Source organism: Stigmatopora nigra, chromosome 12, assembly GCF_051989575.1.
Source record: "Stigmatopora nigra isolate UIUO_SnigA chromosome 12, RoL_Snig_1.1, whole genome shotgun sequence".
In the NCBI taxonomy this organism is placed as follows: domain Eukaryota; kingdom Metazoa; phylum Chordata; class Actinopteri; order Syngnathiformes; family Syngnathidae; genus Stigmatopora; species Stigmatopora nigra.
Genome location: NC_135519.1, coordinates 7,965,464 through 7,992,685, shown reverse-complemented (window position 1 = coordinate 7,992,685; position 27,222 = coordinate 7,965,464). Strand labels below are relative to the sequence as shown.

At 37.3% G+C, this 27,222-nt stretch overlaps 1 protein-coding gene across 1 annotated transcript; it reads left to right on the top strand.

The window, feature by feature from the left end:
- The first annotated feature begins 862 nt into the window (after positions 1–862).
- cfap46 (cilia and flagella associated protein 46) lies at positions 863–27,222 on the top strand. Its single transcript, XM_077729252.1, has 59 exons — positions 863–979; positions 1,300–1,356; positions 1,437–1,555; positions 1,856–1,987; positions 2,215–2,279; positions 2,964–3,128; positions 3,620–3,743; positions 4,112–4,206; positions 4,951–5,076; positions 5,169–5,268; positions 5,488–5,586; positions 5,830–6,020; positions 6,403–6,628; positions 6,772–6,889; positions 7,209–7,338; positions 7,778–7,902; positions 8,125–8,240; positions 8,381–8,487; positions 8,748–8,960; positions 9,163–9,370; positions 9,612–9,761; positions 10,740–10,844; positions 11,396–11,577; positions 11,793–11,924; positions 12,062–12,227; positions 12,708–12,774; positions 12,861–12,996; positions 13,200–13,383; positions 13,730–13,883; positions 14,063–14,286; positions 14,497–14,604; positions 14,693–14,851; positions 14,949–15,097; positions 15,345–15,443; positions 15,522–15,612; positions 15,779–15,919; positions 15,997–16,197; positions 16,265–16,371; positions 16,536–16,718; positions 16,947–17,085; positions 17,576–17,770; positions 19,298–19,486; positions 19,580–19,702; positions 20,498–20,680; positions 20,781–20,954; positions 21,556–21,653; positions 21,796–21,866; positions 22,414–22,586; positions 22,676–22,782; positions 23,151–23,227; positions 23,476–23,646; positions 24,257–24,324; positions 24,980–25,085; positions 25,223–25,325; positions 25,414–25,526; positions 25,812–25,887; positions 26,020–26,156; positions 26,261–26,338; positions 26,443–27,222. The coding sequence occupies exons 2-59, from the start codon at positions 1,308–1,310 to the stop codon at positions 26,544–26,546; spliced, it is 7,731 nt and encodes a 2,576-aa protein (XP_077585378.1). The 5' UTR covers positions 863–979; positions 1,300–1,307; the 3' UTR covers positions 26,547–27,222.

Sequence of the window (27,222 nt, the reverse complement as noted above, 5' to 3'; positions counted from 1 at the left end):
TTCAATTTGTATCTGGGAAGTAATCAATGAGTATAAGATTATTAGGCCATTACTGCCATTATTAGTTTTTGTCTTCTATTTTGTTGTGTTTTCTTTCAAGCTTTTTTTTTGCTTGTGTCCCCGTTGTTAAATGCCGTTGAGTACATACTGCATTTTTGAAAACATCTCTTATTTGTCAATGCGGCTCTGCCTAGAAGATGCGGAAGCACTTTAATGTTCTTCAAAGAGTAGATTCTGATTAATTATGCGACGGAAACAAGTCTGTGTTTTTGACATTATGAGCGATAGGAAAACCTTTTTTTAAATTATTTTTTTTATAGCCTAATCATCATGATTTAGAACCATCTGTGTGGTGCAAAGTAAGCAGTTATTTGTTTTTTTTTTTTCAAGCAAAAAACAGCTCTGGCAATTATTGATGTGTCTGAAAGAAAGCATCAACTCCCACAAATAATTTCATTATGCAATCATTTATACTATATTCTGTTACATATCACCATTTATCCATTGCCAAATATAATGGACTATACAATATATATAATTTATTCATTTCACTTTTTTAAATTGCTAAATCTGTCATAAAGCAGTATAATTACATGGCATCAATTTACAGTCAACAAAGGAGAGTTCCAATGTTTGGTATAATACTTTGCTTTGATAACTGCATCATATTCATAGAGTAATGAAGGGAGTTAAAGATTTATGCCATAATAAGCATTTCCCTCAACTTCCCAAATCTACCTTCAATCAAATGTTTTATAATACAGCACAACCCACGAAAAGAAAACACAGAAAGAAATCGAAAAAATTTTGGTACTTTTGTCTCCCTTTACTTCCCGTAATGAGGAAATTCGGCCGTTGCTAAGCAACCTCCCCAAACTTTAGTGCGCGAACCACTCAACGTTGATTATTGCAAATTAAGGAAACGCTTGCCCAGTATTTGAATCAATAATCTTTTTTCTCCTGAGATTCTGCTGCAGAGGTATTTTATTCATTTATCATGATCACATGCAACGATCTAACTAGGTAGACGTGTTTAGGTTTTAAATAGCTTATGAGCGACCACGTGGCTTCTTCAAATAACCTTTGCTAAAATGAAAGTTAGACATGTTGTAAAAACCTTAAATAAACCGCTCATCTAGCTCACTGATGTTTTTCAAGTTGAATTAAATTCCTATTTGACATCATTTTAGGTGCGATTTGCTATATTTTTAGGGTCATTGCTTGATAGAAAAGAGAAAATATAAGTTATGAGATAAGTACTTGATTTCCACTTTTGCACTGTACATGTTCTGCAAACAGAATCAACCATGGACCTGGATGTCATTCAATATTTGGCCAAAGCCAAGAAGAAACAAGGTGTGCTTTTGTATGCTGGCTTACACTTTAAAACCACTCTGGAGGTTGCATTTCATTATTTTGCTTTGTTTTGTTTGCAGACCCTGCAGCTTTGCAAGCAGCTTTCAATGAATTGGAAGAAATGACAGACCCTGACTCAGGAGGAACACTCAGCTTTGACCAACATATGTACATCTCCTGTGCAGAAGTAGGGCTACAGGTAAGACACACAGATTATGTCCTGTATTGCAAGCAACAAGTTAAAACTTATTTGGCAATGCCAACAGCACCGTGTGTGCTACTACAGTGTGTGCACCAGCAAGATCACACTGTAAGAGTTGTCAATAAACATATAGAGATGGAGAATTAGTATGTAACTGTGCTTACAGCTTTAGATTTCAGGTGAATGCTTATTCCATTATATTGCTGTACCTAGTGAAATGGCCAAAGAATGCTTATGCCTTATTCTGCATAGTTTTAACTACCCAAAATGTAATGATCATGTTGTTTTGTTTTCTAGCTGGGATGTTTGGACATAACGGCAGCTTGTCTCAAAAAGTTCTTTGATGGCAATCCACCAGCGGATCAATATTTGTGTCGCGCCTTTCTCTGCCAGATCCAGTTGAAGTGTCCTCCGCCCACAGGTACCATGGTGAGTGCGGTTAATTGGGAACGGCTCTGTTTAGGAGTGTTGCTTCTCTTCTGTTTCTCAAGACACTCACTTTGATTTCTGTGACTGCATTTTCTATGTTAAAATGCCATTTAATTGTCCTATCTGTCTGAGGATGTAATTTAAGGACAATATTGTTAATTCATTGTACTTTATATTTCATATGCAGAATTGTCATTATAGCATGGGTGTGTTTTCTTTTATTATAGGCAGACTTTAAAGAGAATGTGCAGTATTGCCTTAAAGCGATCGACATTTCAAAGAGAGAAAAAAGGTAAGTTATCATTCTGAAAAGTTAATTTTTGTTTTATACAGGTGATCATCGTATGATAACCAGTATATAGTCAGACATAATAAAATACACCCTCTATCAGGAGTGTGTTTAGTTCAATGTACTTTAAAACAACATCAATGTTTGAAAAGAAAGAATAAATAATTAAATGATATCTACTTGGATGCCATGACCTCTTATTCACATTTATATCATAAGTAATGTGTTAGTTTAATGAACAAACAACTTCATGAAGGTCTTTGAAATAGAAGTATTTTCAATCCCTGGTGTTTTTCTGTAAAATATATTTGGACATCAGCAGTAAGAAGCATGAAAAGTGTCAAGAGAAAGGGTCAAATGAGCAAACCTCCAATTAGCACCCCAGGGAATGTTTGTTAAACCCATTGCAGCCAAGTATACAACAGTTTCTTTTGTGAATAAATTAGCTGCACTAATGTGCTCTATTTAGAATCAACACATAAATCAGCTTTTTACACATTGAATTATTTGTCTACTGTGGCTCATTAGACAAATAGTATCAATACCATTATTTTGCCCTTCTGGCACATTTTGAAAAGAACTGTACTTAGAGAATACTTTCATTTATGCCAATATACATTATAGACATTACTTCAAGTATATATTATTAATTTCTGCCTTTTGGTACATTGGCTTTGTTTTGAACAGATCTCACTACATTGTGTTCAATGCCTCAGTGCTGTATCTTCAGACAGTGCGTCCTCTCCTGCAACCAGGACGGTGCTGCCACCTCATAACTTCACTTAGGCAGGTGGTCAAAAGTCTGGAAATGGTGGTGGACAAGGATCACAGCTGGAGAGCTGAACTCATGATGCAAGTGGTACCCCATTGCATTCTTATTGCACTCTTATTCTGCATTCACGGGGATGGGTTACAGAGATAATTAAGCAGCATTCCATGTGCTGCAACAGCTCTGTGGCTCCCCAATTAATTGGCTTGCTTCTCATCTAATAGAGGGAAAAAGTGCGCTGATGTAAGCTGTCTTGTGCTCGTGAAAACACCTCAGGTTCAAATGCTAATTTTGCTTTTGGTCGCCTGACACAATATAAAATGTGTATACAGTGGGAGTGAGTTTTAATTGGATTCACAGTTCTTTGAAGGATAGACACTTTCCATAACATCTGTTTTATTCCATGAAATACTGTCACATACATTCTAAATTATCATTTCAACCTATCTTACTGCATGAGGAAAAGAAAAGTAAGATTATGTGAGAAATAAAATATTGTTCAATTAAAATCCCTAATCAAAAATGGGTATGCCCATATTTTAAACTATTCCTATATTTGTCTTTTTCTCTTCAGGCACTTAATTGACGCTCTTTTGGATGCTGGAAAAACGGATGATGCTGCAAGCTATGCCAGAATTACAGAGGAATTCATTAAAAAACACTGCATGCATCTTTATTCTAATGTCTTTCGTTTACAGGTAAACAATTTATTTCAAGGTGTTGAAAGTAAGAAATACAATATTGATTTTTCAAGGATTTATAGTATATCCTAATGGATATATGGTATTGTCCTACACCATGCTTTGTATTTTTCATTGTGAAATGCTCAATTGGAAATATTCAGGGGGCAAATAGTAAAATGAAATTATTCATTCTTACAGTTGTAACTGAATTCAGTTTACAGTGATTTTAAGCCAACTACTGTAAAAGAATTTCAAATTATTTTTTGGGGAAATCCCGTCTAGTTTAATACAAAATAATTTTCGCAGTAAACTACTTGTCAATTGCTGCCAGATTTGACAGTAACTCATTACAGATATTTTTAACACCCTATCCTTCTTGACAGGTATGGCATAATCTGTCAAAACGAGAAATCATCCTTAAAAAGAGCCGCCAGTCCACTGCCTTAACTATCATTTACAAGCTGCTACAATTTAAAAGGTAAGTAATGGGAAGGCCCATTATATTTTTCACTTTCTATGCATGAGTAGAAGTATATCATTTGAGTGGTTTGTAGATTTGATTGCAATCTCTGTTCAAAAAAGGACATTTTAAATTGGTTAAGCTGGGACATCACATTTGACCTTATTCTGCAAATATGTGGCCATTTTGCTTCCCGCACTTCCAGCGCCAATGGCCACACAGCATCAAATATGAACACTAGATCATTCAAGAGTTTTTGTTACAATTTTAAAACATTCAAATTTGATCCAGTCATCGATAAATTATTGGGATTCTTCCTGTTTGTAAAGGCAAGACAAACAACAGTTTTTAGAGGCTAATTAGATTTTTTTCTCCAGTTCAAGAATACTGATGTAAAAAAATCTACATAATTTATATTTTTTGGGCCACGGGCAAATTTATACACGAAAAGTTTGTCCCCAAGTCAAAAAAGGTTGAGAACTCCTTTTGTATCATACTGTGCAATATTAATCAACAATAATGTGTGTAAATAACAAAGTATGAGACTACAACTGTATAATTAGCACTGTACAATAGAACTACTGCATAATCCAATGGTTTAAACGGTTAATAGCCCAAGGGAAGATTCAAGTTTGTAGCATAATCATTTATGAGCTTGATTTATTATGTAACGATTTGTGCAACTGTTAGCAGAAGCATTTTAATTTAGAGTTTGTAATTCCTGAAACACACAAATGCATTGGACTCCCCTAATGTCTTTAGGGGATTGGGAGAAATAAGTGAGGATGAACTTACGAAAAAGGATTTAAATGAACTTGAGGAAATTTTTAGCCTCATGGGGGAGTCAACAAAACCTTCTCTACGAACACCCCTCCCACCATCTAACAGGTATGTGATCAAAAACTCTTTATAACACCTTTGATTCAAGGCTTTTTGTCCGTTTTACACCAAATCTCACTGTATTTTGCTCTGGATAATAGAGTGTCCTTTCTCCTGGAGCTTGCTTTTCTTGCTTTGCAAGGAAAGAATCATAAAGTGGCTGACAAATGCTTAAAAAAACTAAAGTCAGCCGGCGAGACTGTGAGTACTCATTTTCCTAAAATATTGAAGCCGTTAGCATAATATTGCCACATATTATTTTTTTTAAATGATTTGTGTATTTGTACTGCTTGTGGACAAAAAATGTGAAATGACTACTTAAGTCTATGTCTCATGCATAAAATAGATACTTGAATAAAAAATAATAACTAAACGTTGTTCTTACTTAGTGTGACTCTTGAAAAATCTTTTTACATTTAGAGTATCGGAGAACAGATAATGATGGAGTGCATCAACTGTGAAATAAACCTTCGGAAGAAAGAGACAAAGACGAATGACTACTCCAAATCCAGTGTGGAGGTGCTTTCTCAACGACACTTCTCAGAACATATTAGTATTGGTCATTTGATTACAAGTTCAAAGTTAATCATTTTCACTTTTAAGAAAGCCACAGTTGTGCATAAACACTGCTTGAAATACACTTCATACAGCACTTGATTCTTCTAGGATTTTTCCCCATTTCTTTTTTTAATATCTAGTATACTCGGTGATAGAACGGTTGTCTCTTTTACTTGCTTCATAAGACTTTTGTTTCACCCCTAGGCTCGACTGAAAGCTATATTAAAGCTTAATCAGTGTCTTCAGGCTGCAGTCAGAGAGGGGGACCCTCAAGCTGTTCAAGCAGTGTGTGCAACACAGTGGAGCTTCTGTCTTCCACTGTTACAGCACAATCTCCGTAGACATGTTAAGACACCTCTGTCACGGGTAGCCCAAGCACTAGAAGACATGCAATGGTAACCGATTTAAATGATTCTACATGTAGTCATATTAATATCACCCCAAAGAACATGCTTCCTTTTACCTTGCTAGTATGAAGTGTCATTGCAGACTTTCTACAGATGATAGTGGGGCTGTTTACACAGGAAATATTAGCTTTATGCACTGGATCTTTAAATACCTCTTCCTGTTAATATGGTGTGAAACCAGGAAGGAAAGAAATTATTCAGTAATGTGTGAATACTGAAGGCACTGAAATAACCATTGTAAACATAAATTAATACTTCCTACAGTGTTTGTTAGTAAATAACAATTATTAGACTTAGTAGGCTTTCCTACTGTTTTTGTTAGTAAAGAACATTCATTTCCGTTCTAAGAGTTAGAAGGTCGTTTTTCCAGCATGCTGTTCACAGTTCGATGTCAGGTTCATGCCGAGCTTGCAGTAACTGAAGAAGAGGATGGACTTCTTGAGGCCTCACAAAATCACCTCCAAAAAGCAATGCAGCTGGATAATGGCACACAAAAAGAAAGATTGTCATCAGCATTCCACCTCCTACAGCTCCGACGAAACCTTTATCAAACGCCCTCTCGAATAGAAGATAAAGCCGCAATGCTTATGCAGCAGGTTAGAAGCACTGTTTGGCACATTTCGAGGCAGACAATTTCACTTTTAAACACTTCTAGAATATTTAATAATGAAACATGACTTCCAGAAAAGACAATACTTTGGTAAACTGTATTTTGCAATAAGCCACCATCTTTTTTCAGATCAAGGAAAGGCAGCCCCAACAGAATACTGACTGCCGCCCGTTGCTGCTGACTGTGGGTCAACTATTGGCTCCTGCTGATTTCCAAATGGTGCTAAATGCAGACAACATCTCGAAAAGTACATTTTCTTCTTTCTCACTTTCAGCATTCACTTAGTAGTTGCAATGGTCTAAAAATCATGAACAGGAAAATTATTTTCTCATTATTTTTATATGCTGCAATTGAAATGGCTGGAGGAACAATGATTTCCGTACATTGGACGTACATTTCTTCCGCGCAGTGAATAAGCATGCATATTTAATCAATTTGAATAAATTATAGGCAATCACTCAAGTCCTGGGAAACTACAACAAATTATATGGAATATGGAATTTATAATACTGCCATAATGAATTATGAAAAAAACAACTTTGTAACATAAAGTTTTGTTTTGCTAGTTACCAAATCCACTGTTGGATGTGGACCAACAGCAAATCTATCTGCTGAGGCTCATAATTACTATGCAGCTGTGCAGAAGTTGGATGGATACCTAGACCGACAAGGAGAAAATGCTGACAATACGGAGAGGTAGCTATCCTTTGTGCATATGTGTGGGTGTGTCAAGGGGGTGCATGAGTTTGTCTGTAGTGTATATGTACTCAGTTGTGTATATGTGAATTCTCTATATTCGCTTTCAATCAGTCAGTGATTAGTTCAAATTGGATACCTGCCATTCACACGAAAATGGCAGTCGTGAACCAAGTGAGACTGAGTGGCAAAGATAATTGGCGGAGGGATCAATTGGTACTTCCTGTGACTGCAAGTCTGCAACACATTACCTTCTTATTAAGATTGCTGAGTTTTATCTGTCACCAATGACAGAAGACGTGAAAAGAATAAAAATTAACTGTTTTTATGCACCAAACTATAGAGAAGCAATTAGATTTTACCTCAATTGTTATTGATTTTACTGTGCAAATGACCTTAATAAGGCTACAATTTGATGAGTATATTTTCTCTTCTCCAGATTGAGGCTGTGGGCCATACTTGCAAAGACAGCAAGAAAGCAAGAAGTGTGGGATGTGTGCAGAGTAGCTTGTCGATTTTGTTTGCTCTATGATGAAGCAAGATCGAAGATGTCCAAATGTCACAGTAAGATGCCTAATAGAAGGATGAATAAATATCAGAAAATTCATGTTAAATCAGAAAAGATAAGAAAAGATCCAAAAAAAGACGAGCTGATTCCCAGAGCTTTAGTATTTTGGGATCACAGGAAAAAGGGAAAAATTTGGATTTAGATGTAGTCTTCAGGCAAATGCCTTCATAAAAATATACCCAAAATATGAATTGATCTGTTGTATAATTTATATGCAGAATCAAAATGCTCAGATGAAGAGAGTTCTTCCGAAAACATTAGCACCTTTGAAGAAATTCAACCCTGTCCGAAAAAATTGCGCCTCTTAGCTGAAATATGCTTTATCACAGCTGAGGTAGGTGAATCTTTTCTAAAAAGTACAATATTCTGCACCCTTGCCCATACACAAATATTCTGGAACAATACTCATGATCAGCAATGGATTTTTAATAATAATAATGTAATTTTCATGGGTGAAATGTTTGTCCTATTTAGGCTACTGCCCAAAAGCTGCAAATGCTTGGTGTGCAGCTCAACAGCCCTGCAGTTCTCCCTCAGGATGTAGGTGTGTCTGAAGATGATAAACATTGGATTATTTACAGGTAAGAACAATAACTGTATGGTCCAAACTTTCCAAACTTTTCATCACAGGAAGGGTTTCTGTTTCTCAAGTCTGCCTTTGCTTTCTGATTATTTAATGAGGCATTTGATGACAATATTGCATGCAAATGCTAAATGTCACTGTGCCAAAGGCAGATCTATTGTCTACACAATTTAAAGATAACAGACAAAATTTTGATTTTTAATTAGATGGCATGTTATTAAACACTATTTTTTTTCTTCCCTGTCATTCACAACATAGAGACTGGATCCAGGATCTATCTGGCTATGCCACATCCACCTTCCTTCGAGCAGCTGAGCTTGGTACTCAGATCAGAGAACCCTGGGTTGTAGCAAATTCAGCCATTTACTTATGGAACTACAACAAGCATTTGCTGGTTACTGGGGACTATAATTGTCTTATCCCCACCTTCCAAAGCCTGGTAGAGATGTTTCAAAAGACAGAGTGCACTGGGTAGGAATGCATTTAACACTATTTTCCATCATTTAGTTTTAATTGTCCGGCCTCATTCCTCTTGATTTGTCAAAATCGAGTAATCTTTTTAACAGTCAGTATGGCAGCCCATGTTCACATTAAAATTCGGATTCAATGACTTAAACCTTCCCAAATAATTTGTGCAAGCAAAGATTGTAGAACATTATTTTGTCCATTCTAGAAATCATGCTCTGCTGGTGCTCCTGTGTGATGCTGTCGCTCGAGGGCTGTACCAACATCTAGCTGTACCAGACAAAATGGAGCAAGCCAAAATGGAGCAGGCCTATCCACAAGACAAAGGAAAAGTCAAATTTGATAAACAGATAACCAGTGTCTCAACTACTGTGCTGGAACCTGATGAGCTCATTAAGGTCCAAAAAGCTTTTGAGGTATGTCAGTATTATGTTTTTCCCCCCCAGTATGCCTGTTCAATATAGCTATTTTAAGCTCTGATTAAAAATAAAAATCAATAGATCTTTTTTGTACTGCTGTTGAAAAACACATGAAGACTTAATTCCAAGTTGAAATCAAAGTCTGCAGTCAAATAGCTCAGTATCAAGAGATTATATTTTTCCTGCCATTATGTATTCCTACATCAAAAGAATAACTATATTTTGTCTTCACCCTTAGCTCTGTAACTACGCACTCTCCATATCCAACAACAACACCACGGGGGAGACCGTACCCATTGCTGTGCAAAAGCAAGTGGTGGCCACGTGGGTGCGGATCAAGACCCTCCTGCAGCAGCAGACTGGCTGCAATGGAGAAACTGAAGAAAAGGTATCATTCTGCCTGTCAGACTAGAATAGTAATCTGTTGGGTCCAATAAGGACAGTGTGTAAAATATCATTATACTGAGTTGTAGGATTGGCATATCTGATAGGCCATGTTGTCATCAATGCAGGGTTAGATTTTGAAATGATCAAAAGTGATGTATTTCAATACAAAACATGAACACGCAATGTGAGACAGTCAGCGAAACATGTCTCCTCATCAAGGAGTTAATAAGGTGCCTGAGGCGTTTGGTTAGAAGCCCTTGCTAGTCAGGTGTTCATATTCATATTTTTTTTTAGACCAAAAGGCAATCTTGTGGATCTGACAGAACTGTGTTTTCCTAGCCTAACAAGGTGGCTTGCCCCCATATTCTGAAAGATAGCACAGCCTACAAAAGACACTTTGCTGCTAGCACATGGCAGTACATCATAAGCTGCTGACTTGCTTTCTGTGCAATGCAACAAAAGAAAAGTTCCCATGTATTTTTGGCTTTCTTCGACACATGACATTTATGTTACCACTGCCTGGCTGTTTCTGGCAGTCCCCTAGAATTCAACGATGGGGTACTTTGTTCTTACACCTGGGAGCATGGTGTTTTTTGTTAAAACTAATTACATCGCCTTTCCCAGTCTGAGAAATGCACAGTTATAGGAAAGTGTTTCTTCAGAATTACAATTAGTTATATTGATCTTTTTCTTTTTCAACTGGCTCATAGTTTTACATGTTATAGCAGCAAGTTGTTTTTATAATTTAACATGCACAGTATTTGGGAAATGTCATAATCAATTGTACTGCCTTAAAACTTACGCCCTAGATAAAAAGGTTGATTTTAGAATGATATACCAAATTAAAATCATTCATTGATAAAGGATTTTCATTGACAATTACATGACGCTTCAAGGTTCAATATGTATGAAGAAAACATGGTAGGAATTGTTCACCGTTCAACTAAGCCTAAAGGTGGTTCTCATACCTTCTTGTTAGAATGAAGAATACTCGCCCATGACTCGTGTGCTGATTGCGGTGGAAATGCTTCAGTCCTACAAAAATGCCAGCCCCATGGAGGGTCATGATCCCAGTCTTTCAACGGTTTGTTTTCCCATCTTTTTTTTCTCCTATTTAACTAGTCAACTTGATGATCAGCGTCATGTCCTGTGAATATATAACTAAGTTAAGCTCTTTCCATTCTCCCACTCCAACATATTCATTGCTGTTCCCATATTTCCCCACTTTACTGCCCCACCAAAAACTCATTTATATGCAAGCTTCAACTTGCCTTTCACCACTCATTATGCTTTTCCCCCATTCTTGATTACTTTCATTTTTGGATGGCCTTTCATTATCTGCACTTGATTACTTCTACCCATTTTATCACCTTTTACAGTATGCCGCGTCCGCGTGTCCTCTAATCACTTCAACTCTCCACATCACTGTAGCTTCCCATCTGCTCAGTTTGTCTTTTTTATACAATCTTTCTGTATGTTTGTTTCTTTTACCTGAATGAAAGATCTTGGATGCACTATAAAACTGGAATGATTCCGTTTTCCAATATATTATGAATGATTTCTTCTTTAGCATACTGTTACCTTCTGATTTTCTGACTTCTGATTCAATTTTCTTTTGTCTCGTCCCTCAAAAAGCTGGTCAGCATGGTGTCTAATTGTAACTGGACTGATGCCGTGGTGGAGCTGCAGACATGGTGTCAACTTGCTGCTTTCTGCCACCATGCCAAGGAGTATAGTTTGGTTCTAAACTGCACCGAGAGAGCAATGCAACTTGAGGATGCAGCATTAAAATGCCTCACCACCACACCTTGCCTATTGTAAGTCAATTGACCTTTTAAATTCATTTAGTTGCATATTTAAAAGAACTCGTAGATGAGTGGGTGAAACAAAAAAGGAACGTATTAGTATGAGGAATTGCAGTCAATATGAAACGAGTCAATATAATAGTCTGTAATTAGTAGGTTTTATGAAATAAAATATTGGTGTTGTAACCTTTCCTGTTGCTTAGCTTTAATATCTTAATATCTTCTAGGTATGGCTTGCCTGCAGTGAATGAGATGCTGAGTACTGCAGCCTGTTTGAGAGGGTTGAGCTCAATTCATCAGTCTATTGGAGACTTACATATATACAAGACAGCCATGGATATGCTTCTGTCTAGTATCAGGTAGTGTCCTTAGAAAACTTACTGTATGTTCTGTTGTGACATCAGTGGCCAGATTGTTCAAGAATAATTATTCATTTATTCAGTCTCTCCTTCGAAAGACAATATGAACAATATCTGTATTCTATGTTGTCTCACAGGTATGCGCTAAAGGCCGGGCATCCAGAATTATGTTTCACAGCTGCTAGACATTACTGGAACAATTGCCTACCTCTAACACATTCACCTGAGGAAAGACATCAGCTCAAAGAGCCATTGGAGGCAATTCTCAGTGCCCTCCTTCAAACTCATCCCAAGCATACAAACGTATGAACCTTTTGTCTTTTGCCATTTTGGTACTGATGCATTATATTTCCACAGTGGGATGGTGTGGTGTGTTGGAAAGATATCTATTGATCACTCCTATGAATAGTTAATGCTATTTTTCCAAATTAATTTGGTTTCCTTCCCATCAATCTGAATACATCCATGGCAGGGCGATTCATTATTTATGAAATGGTGAGGATTTTTGGATAGGCTTAGGTGGAAGAAAGCGTCTCCAAGGCTTCTTCGCTCTCTTAAATCTATATAGTACTACCTACTCACAATGCACACTCACAGAATCATAAAAAGAAGAAAAATATTATACCAGTGCATTTCCTTCACTGTGTTGCTTTGCCATATATATTCAGTATGTGTATTTATTTTTAATGCACCTTATAAATTTCATGTTGTGCTCATTGTATCAGCCTTTCTCCATCAATCATCTTTACGACTATAATCTTTTTGTCATTTGTCATTTTATAGAAACAAGACAAAGTGAAACAACCCCAGAAAGGAGTACCTAGTGGAAGTTCTAAACCTGAAGCACAAAGTAAGAGCTGAGTGAGTGGAAGTCTTTTCAAATGGACACCCCTTTCAAACTACTAATTTTTATGTTTTTCTTGTCTCTCTGACCAGACGAAGAAGTCCTCACTCTGAGATCATCGATGTACTGTCTGTTGCTACAAATATACATAGATAAAACCGATTTCAATGGAGCTTTGCAACTGTTGGATAACGCTGTGAGAGATATGCCTGGGACTAAACATCGACTGTAAGTGAAAACTGATCAAACATTCATTCATTCCTCACAAGGGTCACGGAGGGTGCTGGAGCCTATTCCAGCTGACTTCGGGCTAAAGACGCGGGACACCCTGAATCGATAGCCAGCCGATTGTAGATTGATAAAACACTAATAAAAAAAAAAAATAACAATAAGATGATGAATTCAACTTTATTTTCTTCTCTGTTCCTCAGGCTTCTGCTGAAATATCGCATACAGATGAAAGCCCGGCTGGGGGAGAGTGTATTGATGGACATGCAGACTCTACAAGGCAAAGAAGAGCAGAATTGTTCACTAATGTGGCACAAAGCAGCACTGTGTTCTTGCAATAAAACACAGCAGATGACTTGTTATCAGAAATCAGTAACATCTCTCATGGTAAGTCAAGATAATGTTGCAGCTCGCAGAGATACCAGATCTTCTGATGGAAGCATTTATTTTACCTTGTCTTTGGGATCTTTACAAAAAGAAATGAGATTTTAGTACTGTAGGAAACATATTTTATGTATGGACTTTTGGATCCATAAAAACTGGATCTTTGCACTGATTAAATAACTTTATGTTTAGCGTTTGGTATAAAATACAATCTTAAAAAACGAAATCCTACCCCCATCTTGTGGAATTGTAGTATCATTGCAGCAATTCCATCCCCTGGAAATTAAGAAAGGGAGGTGTCTAGGAAAAGAATAATGAGTTTGTGACTCTTGTGTGTTCTTAATTAAAGTCTGAAGAAAATCAATGGCAAAAGGTCAGCTTCCTGCTTGCATTTGGAGCATGGTTGTACTGTCACAACATGTCTACACAAGAGGCTCAGCACCAGGTTCAGTGGGCCATTGACATTCTTCTACATTTTGGAAAAGGAAAGTCAGAGAAATCAGGTATCCATTGATTATGAAATTGGCTCAATTTTTTTACTGTTAAGTTGATTGGCCGAATGTACTTTTTCCTTTTTTATATTCATTCAATCAATAGTATACTTTCTTGCGATGTGGAAAATTTCATTTAAAAATTTTGTGGTCTCTGCATAATATTTTTTTTTATTTCTTTTTCTGCCTAGAGGAAGGGTCTGAGGAAATGGACACTGGTTCGTTGAAATGTGAGACTCTGGCAGTTGTTCAAGGACTGTCATTCACACAGACGGTGTCCAGTCTGAAGGAGGTGCAACGCCTTGACAGCTTGGTGCAAGCACACACTCTGCTTGCGGTCATGGCAGACAGAAATTCATCTGAGCACCAGTTTAACCTGCTCCGAGCATACGACTTTGTGCTACAAATATGGCAGGTGGGCATGTCAGTGGAAAAAGTTTGTTTAGATGGCATTTTTCCAATGTTAAGTCAATGATTAAAGGCTGTTTCTACATCCACAAAAGGCTGATCGGGTTCCTTGCCAATATATGAAACTAAAACAGTTTGACAGACTCCCTCTCTACCTGACCCATTCTAGACTGTCTGACCTAACTTTTGAAAAATCGAAAACTGTGTATCTTTACAGGTCTCGGCAGAAGTTGTCTCTATGAGTCCAAGTGAGAATATTAAAGGCCAATCTCCCAATCCTGCAGGGAACAAAAAAGACAAAGCCAAAGGGAAAAAGGTCAAAGATGTATGATTATTTAATCAAAATTTTGGATTGTTTTAACATGTGGTTTCTGTGAAATATATTGATACATTATTTTATGTACTTTCCCCAGCCCTCTCCACAAGACATGACACCCAAACCTGTCTTGGAACCTACACGTCCATATACTCTGGATTACTGGGTTAGATACATTTGCTCTGATCAGGTCCGCTACACTTTCAAAACAAATCGCAACCCACAGTGCATAAATATTCACACCATTACTAATCAGGTAAGGTTACTTATACTCCATTGTTCATTACAAATACTCCTATAATGGAAAGAAAATGCTTATTGTTTTAGTTACTTTTTTTTCTTATTTACTCTAGAACCAAAGCTTGTTTTATCTTGACCTTCTGGAAAAGGAACTGAACTCGCTCTCACTGAGCCACCTCACCCTACCGATTATGCACCTCGCAGAAACATTTGCTCATGATCTGTTGGATAGGAGAAGCCTCTCTGATTTGTATCGACTCAGGTAGAAACACTGGCACATTAGTGTGTTTTTATACCTCATACCAGTTTCTCCATTTGATTAAATTGTGAAATTCACACGTAAAATGGCTAAAATATATATATTCATCCCAAAAACATGGCTTTATTGGTAGAATGTTAATATCACAAGTTCATTCATTTAATTTCCACAATAGGACTAGAAAACACCCACACACCATGTAAAATGTGACTATTCTATAAATCTCTTTCTGCCATTCTCACCTCATTAGAATTGTGAGGACCTGCTGTCAGCTTGGCATGGAAACTCATTCCTCATATCATGAGAGTCTCTTAAGCCTGATGAAAATGCGAGAACAAGAGCAGATCAGGTATTTAAGAGCTGCCGTGTGCTTATTTTTGTACTTATAACTTCATCCACATACAGTAAATGATATCTGTCACTATAGGTGCCACAGAGCATTCACTCTTTTACAGGAGAGAAGACGACTCTACAAATCCAACAATCCGGTCAATCCAAAGCGCTTTTCTGCTCTAACGGTACATCCCTTGCTACTCCTTCACAAAAAGGATAACTTTGAGTTACTAAGCTGTGCTTCAAAATATTGTTTTTGTTCATTTTCCTACATAACAGCAGATTATGGTAGTTTACACGTTAGCACAAGCCACCATTCTACCTTACGGTCAGTATTTGAATGCCTTACAGAAAACCGATATGGAGTCAGGTTTACAGAGGAGGAATTCCTTTCGATTGGATATTTGGATTGATAAAGCAGATGTCTGCATAGAGATGGGACTCTACCAAGGTGCCAGGCAGCTCCTGGCAGAAGCTCAGTTGGTTGCGTTGGTGAGTTAATGGAAGGCCTAATAGTGACAACAATAATTATTGTAGCATATTATATTTTCTTTGTTTTTCCTAATTAGGAGTTTGATGATCAAAGTGTCATGCCAAGAATCTTGCTTAGTATGGCTACTCTAGCTTGTGAAGAACACAATTATGCAGAAGCCCTATATCTTCTCGACAAAGCTCAGGCCATGGGTGGAGACGAGCACTTCTGGTACAAGTTCACACTCACAAAGGTTGCCGCCGTGGTTGGCCAGAGACCCCAGGATGCACAAACCAAGGTGAAGATAACCTGTAACTAGACCGTAAATTTAGCCGTTTTTGATCTAATGATATTTCTTTTAACAGATGGATCAAATAATCAAGCAAGGGTGTGAAGCTTTGACGGTGGTTTTGAAGCAGCGGTTAAACCGAAAATCAGAGATCACATTTTTAATTGAATCGTTAGAAATGAGGTAATTGTATACATTTAGCCAAGAGGAATAGTTTAAGTATTGAAAACTATTTTAAACAGTTCTTAAATATTACCATTATTACTGTGCCAGCAGCATGTGGGTTGGTTGGCGACATCTTCAATCAGCTTCTAAATCTCTTAATGTATTTTTTTACCCTGTTCTAGAGGTGCCATTGAGTGCATCAGTGCCATTTGTGGCAGCGAGCCTGGAGCCAGACTCTCTACCAAGGAATTCCTAGTGCTGAAAGCTGCCTGTGATACACTCGGGAAGTGCGCAAGCGTTTTCACACAACTCAACTACAGAGACCATGCTGCAAAGAGCCATGAACAATGCACATACGGCCTAAGGTCAGTCAGGTTAAAGTTCATCCATATTTTGATATTCTACTCTCTTGACCCTGAAGTAAATGCTGACGATGTCATTTGAATAATCTTAATAACCAGCTATTAACACAAATGATTTCTGACAAAAAATACCCTGAAACATGCATCACAGCCCTTTTTATGGTTTTATTAGTTTTGTGGTAGCATTTTGCAGGAAACTGACCCTCAAACATTCATGTAACACGTTCAAAGGTTTCTGGCGTACAAAGCTACAGACAAAAAGGAAAAGCAACGTTTTCTGCTCGATGCACTTTCCCACATGCAGTTATCAATCTCAGAGCAAGAACGTGTGGTTTTGAATGCTGAAAACCTGCTCCAACTTGAAGAGGCAGTAAGTAAACAGCAAACATTTCACAGACACATTTGAAGATTTATTTCCTTTGACTACGCATGTGAATATTGGTCATTGATTATATTCAAAATATGATATTAGTATGGGTATTCATTTCTGTTGCAACAAGATAGTAAAGTCTAAGAAGCGAGTAGTCAAATCATGAGATTCAGTCAGAGTTTTGAGGGAACTTTAAATGAAGACTTATGTTTCCATCAGACATCTATCTCAGCAATTGCAATACTTTGATGTTAACAGTGTACGCACAGGAGATGGTGCTGTTGCCCTTCCTACTCACTCGTAGCATTTATCCTGTAATCAATCAAGTCAGTGGTGTCTTATCAGACCTTTTGTAATAACACTGTTTATGGAGAGGTCGCATTTATTAACTAATTATTTTAATTACCATTTTAAAATGTGTACTTTTTTCATTTAACCTGTGTCTGTACCTTGAAATAACTTGCTGATGTTTGTTTTGTGTTTCTGCCAGAGTTCTGGAGCAATATTGTCACCCAAGTGGACACTTTTACGTCTGCGTCTCTCCCTGGTAGATGTCTGTTTGGCAATACTAGAGGAGCACTGTGAAGAAATAGTCAACAGAGCCCTGACCAAAGACAAGACTATTGCTCAGATAGCAATTGAAGATTTTATGCGAAGCATACCAGAAACCAACTCAATTGAACAGGTAGCTCCTATATGAATTCTATAAATTTGCAAAGAAAAACAGACCAAGGTCTGACGGGGGCATATGTAGCCAACTTCTTCCAGAGTTCAGGCAAAGGTGCCTGGCTACCACATAGAGGAGGTAGCAGTGATGTGTGCGTAAAATGTGAAACACCAGCTGAGGTCTGATGTGGCACCGTTATTTTTCTCAATTTTGAAGCCTACTTGGCAAAAGCTTGTTAACAATACTTTTTTTTATTTGGCTCAGTGACTTATTGCTGTCAACTTCTATTTTACGGGAGCATTAAAATTAGGAATCTAACGGGATATTCAGATTTTTCATCTAAATTGAATACAAATAATTTCAGGAGTTTGATGGGAGAATGTTTTTAAATAAAAACAAAAAAGTAATTTATAATGTAAAAAGAAATGTGTTTCTACAATGCATATTCTTCTTTTATAATGCATTTCTTTTCAGTTATTTTTTATGCCCTCCAGTACATTTGGAGTTTGACTTGGCCAGTCAAAACCTTCCAATTCTTCCCGCAATGAACTTCTTTGTTATTTTGCCAGTGTGTGTTTTGGGTCATTATCTTGACGAATGATGAAGGATCTCCCAATCAGTTTTGTGAAATTGGCAGCCAAAATATTTCTATAAAGTCTGGAGTTCATTTTGGAGCTGCCTTATGTGTTCACAACAATAAAGATTAATGAGCCTGTCCCGGAAGAAGCCATCCAAGCCCAAACCGTGACATTACCTCCACTATTTTTCAGATAAGCGTTTATTGGAGATATTTAGCTTAACTTTACTGTTTTTATTTACCTTTTTAAAGAATACATTTAATTGAGAAAATGAATTTTCACACTTACTGTACAATTGATTCCGACCTACTGACATTTGCAGTTGCTTACAATTTTTAAAAACAAATTTAATGAGGCTTGATTAACCCTATGTAGGTCACTCACGGAACTCACTGACTGACATTAACGGTGTCAGACGTCCAATCGTACGAACAAACGTTTATTGAAAAGAAAAAGTCAAATCACAGTTGCATGACTACTGGCATAAATAATACATTCTGAAAAATAATCTTGACAATCATTATGTTTATAATATAAAGTGATGCCTTACCAATTGCACTGGTCGACAGTGAGTTGTTCATGCTGTATGAACGACTTTAAGATTAAGAAAACAAAGCTTGAGAAAGCCATGTTTAAAGATGTGAGTGAAAACAAGTTTAGACATTGAGCAGTTCTTCAATCACCTTAATGAATAGTATAATTGCAGAAGGGTGATGTAGTTTAGCTTTTCTCCAAGCACATTACAGTGTGAGTATGGCAATCACTCTCTCTAATTAAGATTTTGCTAAGCTGTCTAGCCTTTTATTTTCATCAGAGTTAGGAGTTGCAATAATCACTGCGTGGAATCTTAAACCCATAAAAAATATATTTCCCTTATGTCTGACTGCCATTCAATAGTTACTTTTAATTCAATGAATTAATTCTATGAACAAATACATCCAACTTCATATCCTTCTGTCTTGAACAGGAGTGGATGAATGTAGGCAGCACGTTGGGCCAGATGGCGTTGGGCCAGCTGGCTGCAGTGAACTCTTGTTCTCTGGATGACTTGGAAATGAGAGCACATTGCCTGTGTTTGATGGGAAAGACCCTGAGACTGTTGGCTGTCCAGGAGGATCCTGTTTATATCTCTTCTCTCTGGAAAAAAGACCTAAGGGTAAAAAGCACGTCATTGAAATTGAACTTTCAGGCAAGATTACCAATAAGCGTGAATGCTTGCATGCAGTGACCCTGAAATTATTCTCCCCAGCTGCAAGTTTCCTTTGACTCCAGTGTCAAAATTACCGAAGAAGAGAATTGTGTGAAAGACAAGGAGAGCGTTCTAAGCAGTAAAGAGTCCAGAATGACCTCTGCCAAAAGCGTAGAGCCCCAGGTGCGTACCTCCTGATATATCTGCGGCTCCTCTAATTTAAAACTCAACTCGTATGTTAAATATCTATACATTATTGTCTGAGATCCCATCTCCCGTAGATTTTAGAACTGCTTTACGTTTGCAGAAAAAACGATTGGCTATTTTATGGTCTTAACTTTGGTTGTAAATACACATCTAGGCCATTTAATTCTCAGGGCACTGAATCGATCACAACTTCACTGTTTTGGTTGTCTTAGAAAGTGTTTCACCCCCCATCTGTGCAGGCCTTATTAGTTCTCGACTACAGCGAACAGTTCTAGCCTGAGGCCAGGGTTTCGATCGATTCGATGCCGTGGGAATATTATAAAATTCAGTAAAGGTCCTGTTTCCTTCCGTTTTGCTCCTTTAGGGTTGGTTACCAAAGTATGTCTCTTTTCTATCTCAGTTTCTCTTCTGCTAACCTCCTCTTGAACATCAATAGCCTTTTTCTGTTCAATACATCTGTCAAATCTAATATATATTTAGAAGGCTTTAGCTCAGGGGACTTCAAATAGTCAATACATTTAATTGGATTTGTTTTGTTTTTTAGGTTTGCTGTTTTTTTTTTGTTTCCTATCTGTCGTAATAAAATCCAACTGTAAGGATGAATGTGTATTGGTTTGTGAACTATACACTATAGTGATTGATTTTTTTTTACCCACTATCATTATTGGACCATTGTTACATCCACGTATTTGTGCTGATTACGCTATAAAAATATGCATTCATTAGAGTAACTGTTGTAAAGTGTAACCATTATGTGTCTTTGCCATGCAGCAAAAAAAGCACAAGGTTGAGCTGCTTTTGGCCCAAGCCAATAATGTGCTGTCCGAAACGGTTAGCTTGTGTCTTCAGCACAATTTGTCAGCATCCATCCTGAGTGATGCCTCTCTCAATATGCTGGAGTGTCTTGGAAACTCACACCATGAATTGGCATGTCAGTATCTTGCCTTGTTTCAGGTATGCTCTCGTCGGTGAAAAAATGTATCCATAGCCTGTTTATAGTTTGTATCATTTGCACTTTTTCCAGCAATTTATCATTTTAACTTTTTCTCCATAGAGTGCGTGTATTGCTGATGTCATGGCTGATGTTTTAAGTTTGGCCTGTGATGACACTAGTGTGTCCCAACTCTCAGCTCTACTCAGCCTCTACAGGAAACTCTTAGTATCTCAAGAGGGCAGGCCCACTAAAATGCTGGAAGCAGTAAGGCACTCCCTGAACAGCATTTCCAAGGTACCAGGTCACCGTACAACTCATGATTAATGGATTCTGTCATACCAAGTTGCTAAGTTCCCACGAGGATGGACTTGATATTAGGAACGTTAAGCCCTCTTCTCCAAATGGTTCCCAAAATTGTTCAGGGAGCCAGAGCAACACATCCGCAGTATATACGCATCACCTCAATTTTTTTTTAATATTATATATGTTATTTCAAGTACCTCTGATGAACCCCAAATATAGTTTAGATGTCCTAAAAGGAGTTTGAACCTCAACATGGATGTTTGTTGGATTCTGAACATTCACATCCCTACATATTACAAAATGTTCTCACTTGTACAATCACCTTTTCTTAGTTGATTATTTTTACTGGGCTCTATTTTTACCCGATAGTTTACTCGCCAAAACCGGGGTCATATTTTTAGTTCCAAAATTAATATGCATTTTCAACAGTGGTGTATAGTTTTTTTGATACTATATATTCAATTTAGCATTTTGCAGGGTTCCCTTACTGCCAAATGAAACGAATAATATACAAATTTAAGCGAAAAACTGAAATAATTTAAAGACGTCATATTTGTATGTGTATTTTAGGACATAAATCCATTTTTTGCAGGCCTTTTCCCAATTGACCATCAACCCCAATCACCTAAATCTTCTTGCTGAACTTTCGCCTGACCTGAATATTATTTTACTTCAGCACTCTAAGGATGGGTAATGTGTGTTATTTATGATATTACATTATATTACAGATCTAGATCGCCTACATTTAAACATGTAGAAATGGCTAGTACTGTTTCAATGTTTTTTTTATCTTAAATGTGTACCTTCCATCACTTTTTATGTTGTGCTTTAGATCAGAACTTTACGGAGCATTCTACAAAGTGACTGAGCCTCAGGAAATTCTAAAAGGAAAGACAACACCAGGTAAATGTTGATAAAGTGAAGAAAAGTCAGTGGATCCACCTAATAAGTGTTTATGAAATGTTAAAATGCGTTCTAGTCCAATGAATTCTCTTAGGAACGTTCATACACAGCAAAGTAGAAAGACATTTACAATAAACGGGAGATTTTGTTTGGACAGGTATTTTTGTATTTGAAAGACCAGTGAAGGATCTGCTAAAGAACAAGTACAGAACAAATCCCCCTTTTATTCACTTTTGCCTCAAGCCTAGGTTGTTTTACCTGTTTATATTAACTTATAACTTAAGTGTGAAAACAGTAGCCATGAAAAAGAATAAAAGAGTGTCTGCTCTGTTGTATAATTTGTTGAAGGGGACCTAGTTCGTGAAACAGAAAAGAATATGATATGAACAATGATACATAAAAATAAAAAAAAAGAGAGAGAAAACAGGGCACTGGAAAAACATTGGGAAGCGGCTGTGAATGTGCTCACGGGGACCAATTACAAGTCCCGTACTGCATGCGTTAAGAACCATACAGTTGTGACTGAGTGTATATTTATTTGCTGTAGGTTCACCAACATGCTCACGAGTGGCTAAGATTTCTGTATGCCCGAGGGCTCTGCTGGCTCTTCGCGAGCAGGCACGGGCCTTTGACCAAAAGATGAGACACGCACTCCTCAAGGAGACCTGTTTGCATGAAGGAAGAGTGAAAACCCCTGAAGAGGATCAGGTTTCTCATCCTGTATGTCTTTATCATTATTTGTCTTTTTTTTTAACTCAACAATTTACTTCTTTTTGGCAGTATAAAAAATGTCTTTATTTTCTGAACAGACAGCTGATGAGAAAAATGCCTTGACACTTCACTTTAAAGATATTGTTCACAAAATGGAAGAATACCTGGATCCACTAATTTCTCAGTTTGACTTCACTTTCTTGAGGTATGATACTTTATGACAGCAAATTATTGATCGTATCTTGAAGGAGGGATTCCCCTTTGGATAAACCTTTGTAGGGCACTCATTGGCTCTCATTGAGGCTGGCACTGAAGCATGAGCATTTACAGTCTGTCCTCTTGAGTTTGAATAAATTGGACATCTATAATTATCAATGGTAGGCAATGGGTAAAATGTTAATAAAGCTGGGTTGTCTCCAGCACCCCGCAAATCTGACATGGTTGAATGCTGTTGAAAATGAATATAGTATAAATAAATAGACACACACATTTTGGTTCATGTATGCCACAACTGTATACTGAAAGAAGATATTGTAATAATGACTAATTATTTTATGTTTTTGTTTGTTATAGTTCTCCTGAGTCATCTGATCCAGCTCCCGAAGAATGCCAAACCAAATCTGAAGATAAGAAAGCAACGATATGTGAAGGTACAGTCGCTGTTTCAATCTCGGACATTGCTGTAAAGCTAATATAAAACTTGGGTGGTCCAAATTTAATTTCCCTCAAACCTGTTTCTACAAGAGCACTCATACTATCATAACTAATGAGTGATGAAGAACCAACGGAATGCCATTGTCTGTCCTAATAAGAATTGATAATATTGATACATTTGTAAAAATGGAAAAAAAACAAGACAAAAAAACTTTTCTGTATTTTTGTGTGTCTTAAACATCAGCGCCACCACGGAAACCAGGTGAATTTGTAGTGTTGCTGGCAGATTGGAAGTTGATGGAGTTGCCATTGGAGGCTTTGTCAGTCCTTCAGGGGGACCTATTGTCATCCGTTTCTCGAGATTTCTCCCTCCAGCTTTTGTGCAGTCGTATACCAAAAGAAGAGCCGAAAAAAGGTACGAGATTAAAGACTCCAATTTGCCCAAAATTCACACTGTTATTTGCAACCACTATCAAGAAGCCTTGAAAGAGATTTCCAAGAGAAGTAACTGAAGTACTCTACTAGACATGTCATGTGAACCAGTTTTTTTCATTATATACAAGAAAAAGTGGTTATTCATCATGCCCTCATTAAATGCTTGAACCCATGAGAGCAATTTATACACAGAAGAAAGTGGATACATGAGTTTTCAAATGCCAACATTTGATGATATAAGAATCTTTCAATAAAGTTTCAATATCATGTGAACATATTTTGGCCTGCCTTTAGGAAGACAATTGCCCAGAGCCAAACTTTGTTTTCGACGCTTGCTTGAGTATGGCCGCCGCAGGTTTTGACAAAGCATGATTAAGTTTTTTAGCTCATTATGTTTTTAACCCATTCTAGTTGGCATCAAAGCTGCAGGTATGGCAAACCTGAGAGAACAGCCTTTGCAGGCTCCAAGGAGCTTTGTAGATGAAAATGAAAGAAATGTCAATGACTGCAGATATTTTGAAGCTTTTTGTTATGGGTAATAGCTAGCAAAGAACCGTGAATTTATTCATTCTATTTCCTGCTTTTAACAGTGGATAAGGACGCCAAAGGGGGCAAAGCCATGAAGGGGAAAGGTAATCAAAGTCAAGTCATCAAAGCGGTGAGTAAATTGATCTGGGCCTGTTTGATAGTGACAGTATGATATTTACCTGCTGTTGGCACTGGCAATTAGTTTTTTTTTTTTTTAAATGTGTATTTCATCAAAGATCCCATTTCTCCCACACCTGAACTTTCAGCTGGTATTTGCCATATACAATGGGATTTTGTTTATAGTTGTGATGTTTACATTTCAAATATATTTCTTCTTAAAGTGATGCCTTGTGGCTGTTCTCATGGTTTGTTTCATTCTCAAGACGTTTAATCCATCACAATTGGACATTCTTTACATCCACTATGTAGTACGGGATGTCGCAAAGTGACAGACGCCCCCAATTCATTTAGATGGGCAACATTAGATTTGAAAAATGATTATGGTCATTGGGGGTAATTGGCAGCAATCAACCAATCATTGCCATCCCTCCAATGACCGATTGGACATCTATCGCCATCAATGACAGCCAGTGATTTTGTTGGACACCTGAGGGCAAAATATTAAATAGAAATTTGGCAGTAGTGTATGTATTTCAAACCTCGGGTATTGTGGTAATTTTTTAGAATCGTGTTATTGTTTCATATTTTTTATTGCATATGTCTAAACAATGTCTTCCTCGCACATAAATTATAACTGCCTAAATAAGCTGTTTGGAATATTACAGACACCTATTGATCATGCTCTGCCAGAACACACCATTCCAGTGGACACACGGAACTTCAAATGCATCTTTAATGACAAAGACATTGTCAATACTTTCAGCAATTTTGGTGAGTAGAAGCTAATTCAAAATCAATAAACACAGAGGAGGAAAAATAGGACTATACTATGAGATGAAATCAAATGCAAGCGACAGATTTATAATGTTGTCTTTGAAAGCACAACAAAGCTCAGTTTTGTTTTGCAGAAGGAACCTCTCTTGTTGAAAGGATGAAGATGAACTGGCCAGCATACGGCCAGCATTTTACCCATCTTTTGGCAGGCTTTTTAAGCATCAAACAAACACCAAGGTGTGAATTTGTACCTTTTTACATTTTTGCAGGCTCTGCACATGTCATCAACTTATGATTGTAATTGCATCTTTGAATTTTTTTCAAGCTTTGGTGAGATGGAGCAACTGCTGTCCAAATGCAGTGGATTTATGTACTTGGGAGCAGAACGCTTTTTGGCTCAAATTCCACTTGCCAAACTAGCAGCCCTTAACCTGCCAGGTGAAATTTATTTCTACATTATCTACTTTCTAAAAGAAATGTAAGTAAATGATAACAAAATGAAGATAATGTTTTAAGGAAGGGAGTTGCAAGCAGGTTTTCTTGTAGCATCTTTATGTTTTTTCCAGATACTGAAGTGTAAGCTTAACTCACATTACCCATGTTGGTTTAATGAACACATTTAGTAGCACTGTTTTTCTTTCTGTTTGTCACACATAAACCCAAAACTTACAAGCTTTTGAAAAACTGAGAGGAGACAGTTTGACAATTTTCTTCCCTCTTCAGAATGTCACATGGCTCTAATTTTTGATCTGGTCCAGAGTAATGTTTTGCAGTCCTCAAACAATGACATGCACAAAAGGTAAATATTAGCATTTCTACATTCAAAGGTTTCTATTCTTTATTCTTGCTTTTTGCCCACGTGTTGTTGTAAAATTGCACTCGTGTGTCATATTCTTCTTGCAAATCTTGGGTTGTTACTCTTTTCTTCCAGGGCAGGACAACGCACCCTTGAAAAGCCTTCGGAGGTCGCTCTGCTGTTGAGCTTGAACGGTGTCACCTGTATTGTCCTCAACCAATGGCATAGTAGCCTCGAACAAAACTCGGAATACATGACCAACTTTTTGGATAGTATGTCCCAAACAGCCTTTCACAAAATCAGGATTTAATCTCTTTAGCTGTTTACATGCTCTCCTTTTTTTGAATTTGGGAATTGAGGATCAAATGTTTTGCAGATTTTCTGAGCGGAAGACAGACTTCTGGGCAGATTGTGCATTCTCTCAGGCAAGATGACGACACCACGGAATCAAATGGTAGCGTACATCTTGTTTATAACCATGTTGCAAGCAATTTTATGCTTTATATTTGTTTGTAAATTATTTCTTTTTCCTAATGGAAATTTATTTGATCTTTACAGATTCTGACACTGATTTGGAAGCAAAATTTCAGCACAACTCTGATCTGACACCATCAGCTTTCAACTGCGTTCTTTATGGACTTCCTCTTGTGACAGCCACATAAAGCAATTCAATTAACATAAATTGCTAAACGGTATGTTTACTGTTTAATCACTATTAGCATGAATTCAGTGAATTTGAACCCGCTTATTGTTTTTTGCCAGTTTGATCACATATGTTGACTATTTCTTACCTATTCCCACATCAATTGTTTTAGTGTAAATATCTGTTTTCAAAATATGCTTCTTGAGGTTTTCCATCCTTGTTTTAGGATTACAGGGCCTCTTTTTCCCTCAAAATGTACTGGTCCCTATTTGTTTTGCTCCAAAAAATAATCTATGACTACATTTTTATTTTACAAGATGTGTTTCAGAAAGCCTGTTTTATAACATTTAAAATTAACCAGTTTTGGTTTTTGTACTTCTGGGAAATAGTTCTCATTTGTCTGAAATTGAATGAAACAGTGACAGGTAGAGGTGATTCATACTCTATTCATATTTTAAACATGCGCTTAGCCTTCAGGGTCGACATTAGTATTGTTTCTTCTGGACAGTTGTATCCAGAGGATAGAGGAGACTGGAGCATAACTGCATATTGTTTGACCTTTACGTGCACTTCATGTATGCATGTGGGTCAGTACAAGATGGGGCGGAATATGTAAACCTTTGCAACTGGAGGCTTGTATGAGGGGGGAAATGTGTTGAAATTAAATGCAACATTTCTTTGCTTGTCTGCACCTA

Coding starts and splice junctions, on each gene's coding strand:
- cfap46 (XM_077729252.1), top strand. CDS start 1,308: ATGGACCTGGATGTCATTCAATATTTGGCCAAAGCCAAGAAGAAACAA. Junction 6,890..7,208: donor TGCAGACAACATCTCGAAAA/GTACATTTTCTT, acceptor TTGTTTTGCTAG/TTACCAAATCCACTGTTGGA. Junction 12,775..12,860: donor TTCTAAACCTGAAGCACAAA/GTAAGAGCTGAG, acceptor CTCTCTGACCAG/ACGAAGAAGTCCTCACTCTG.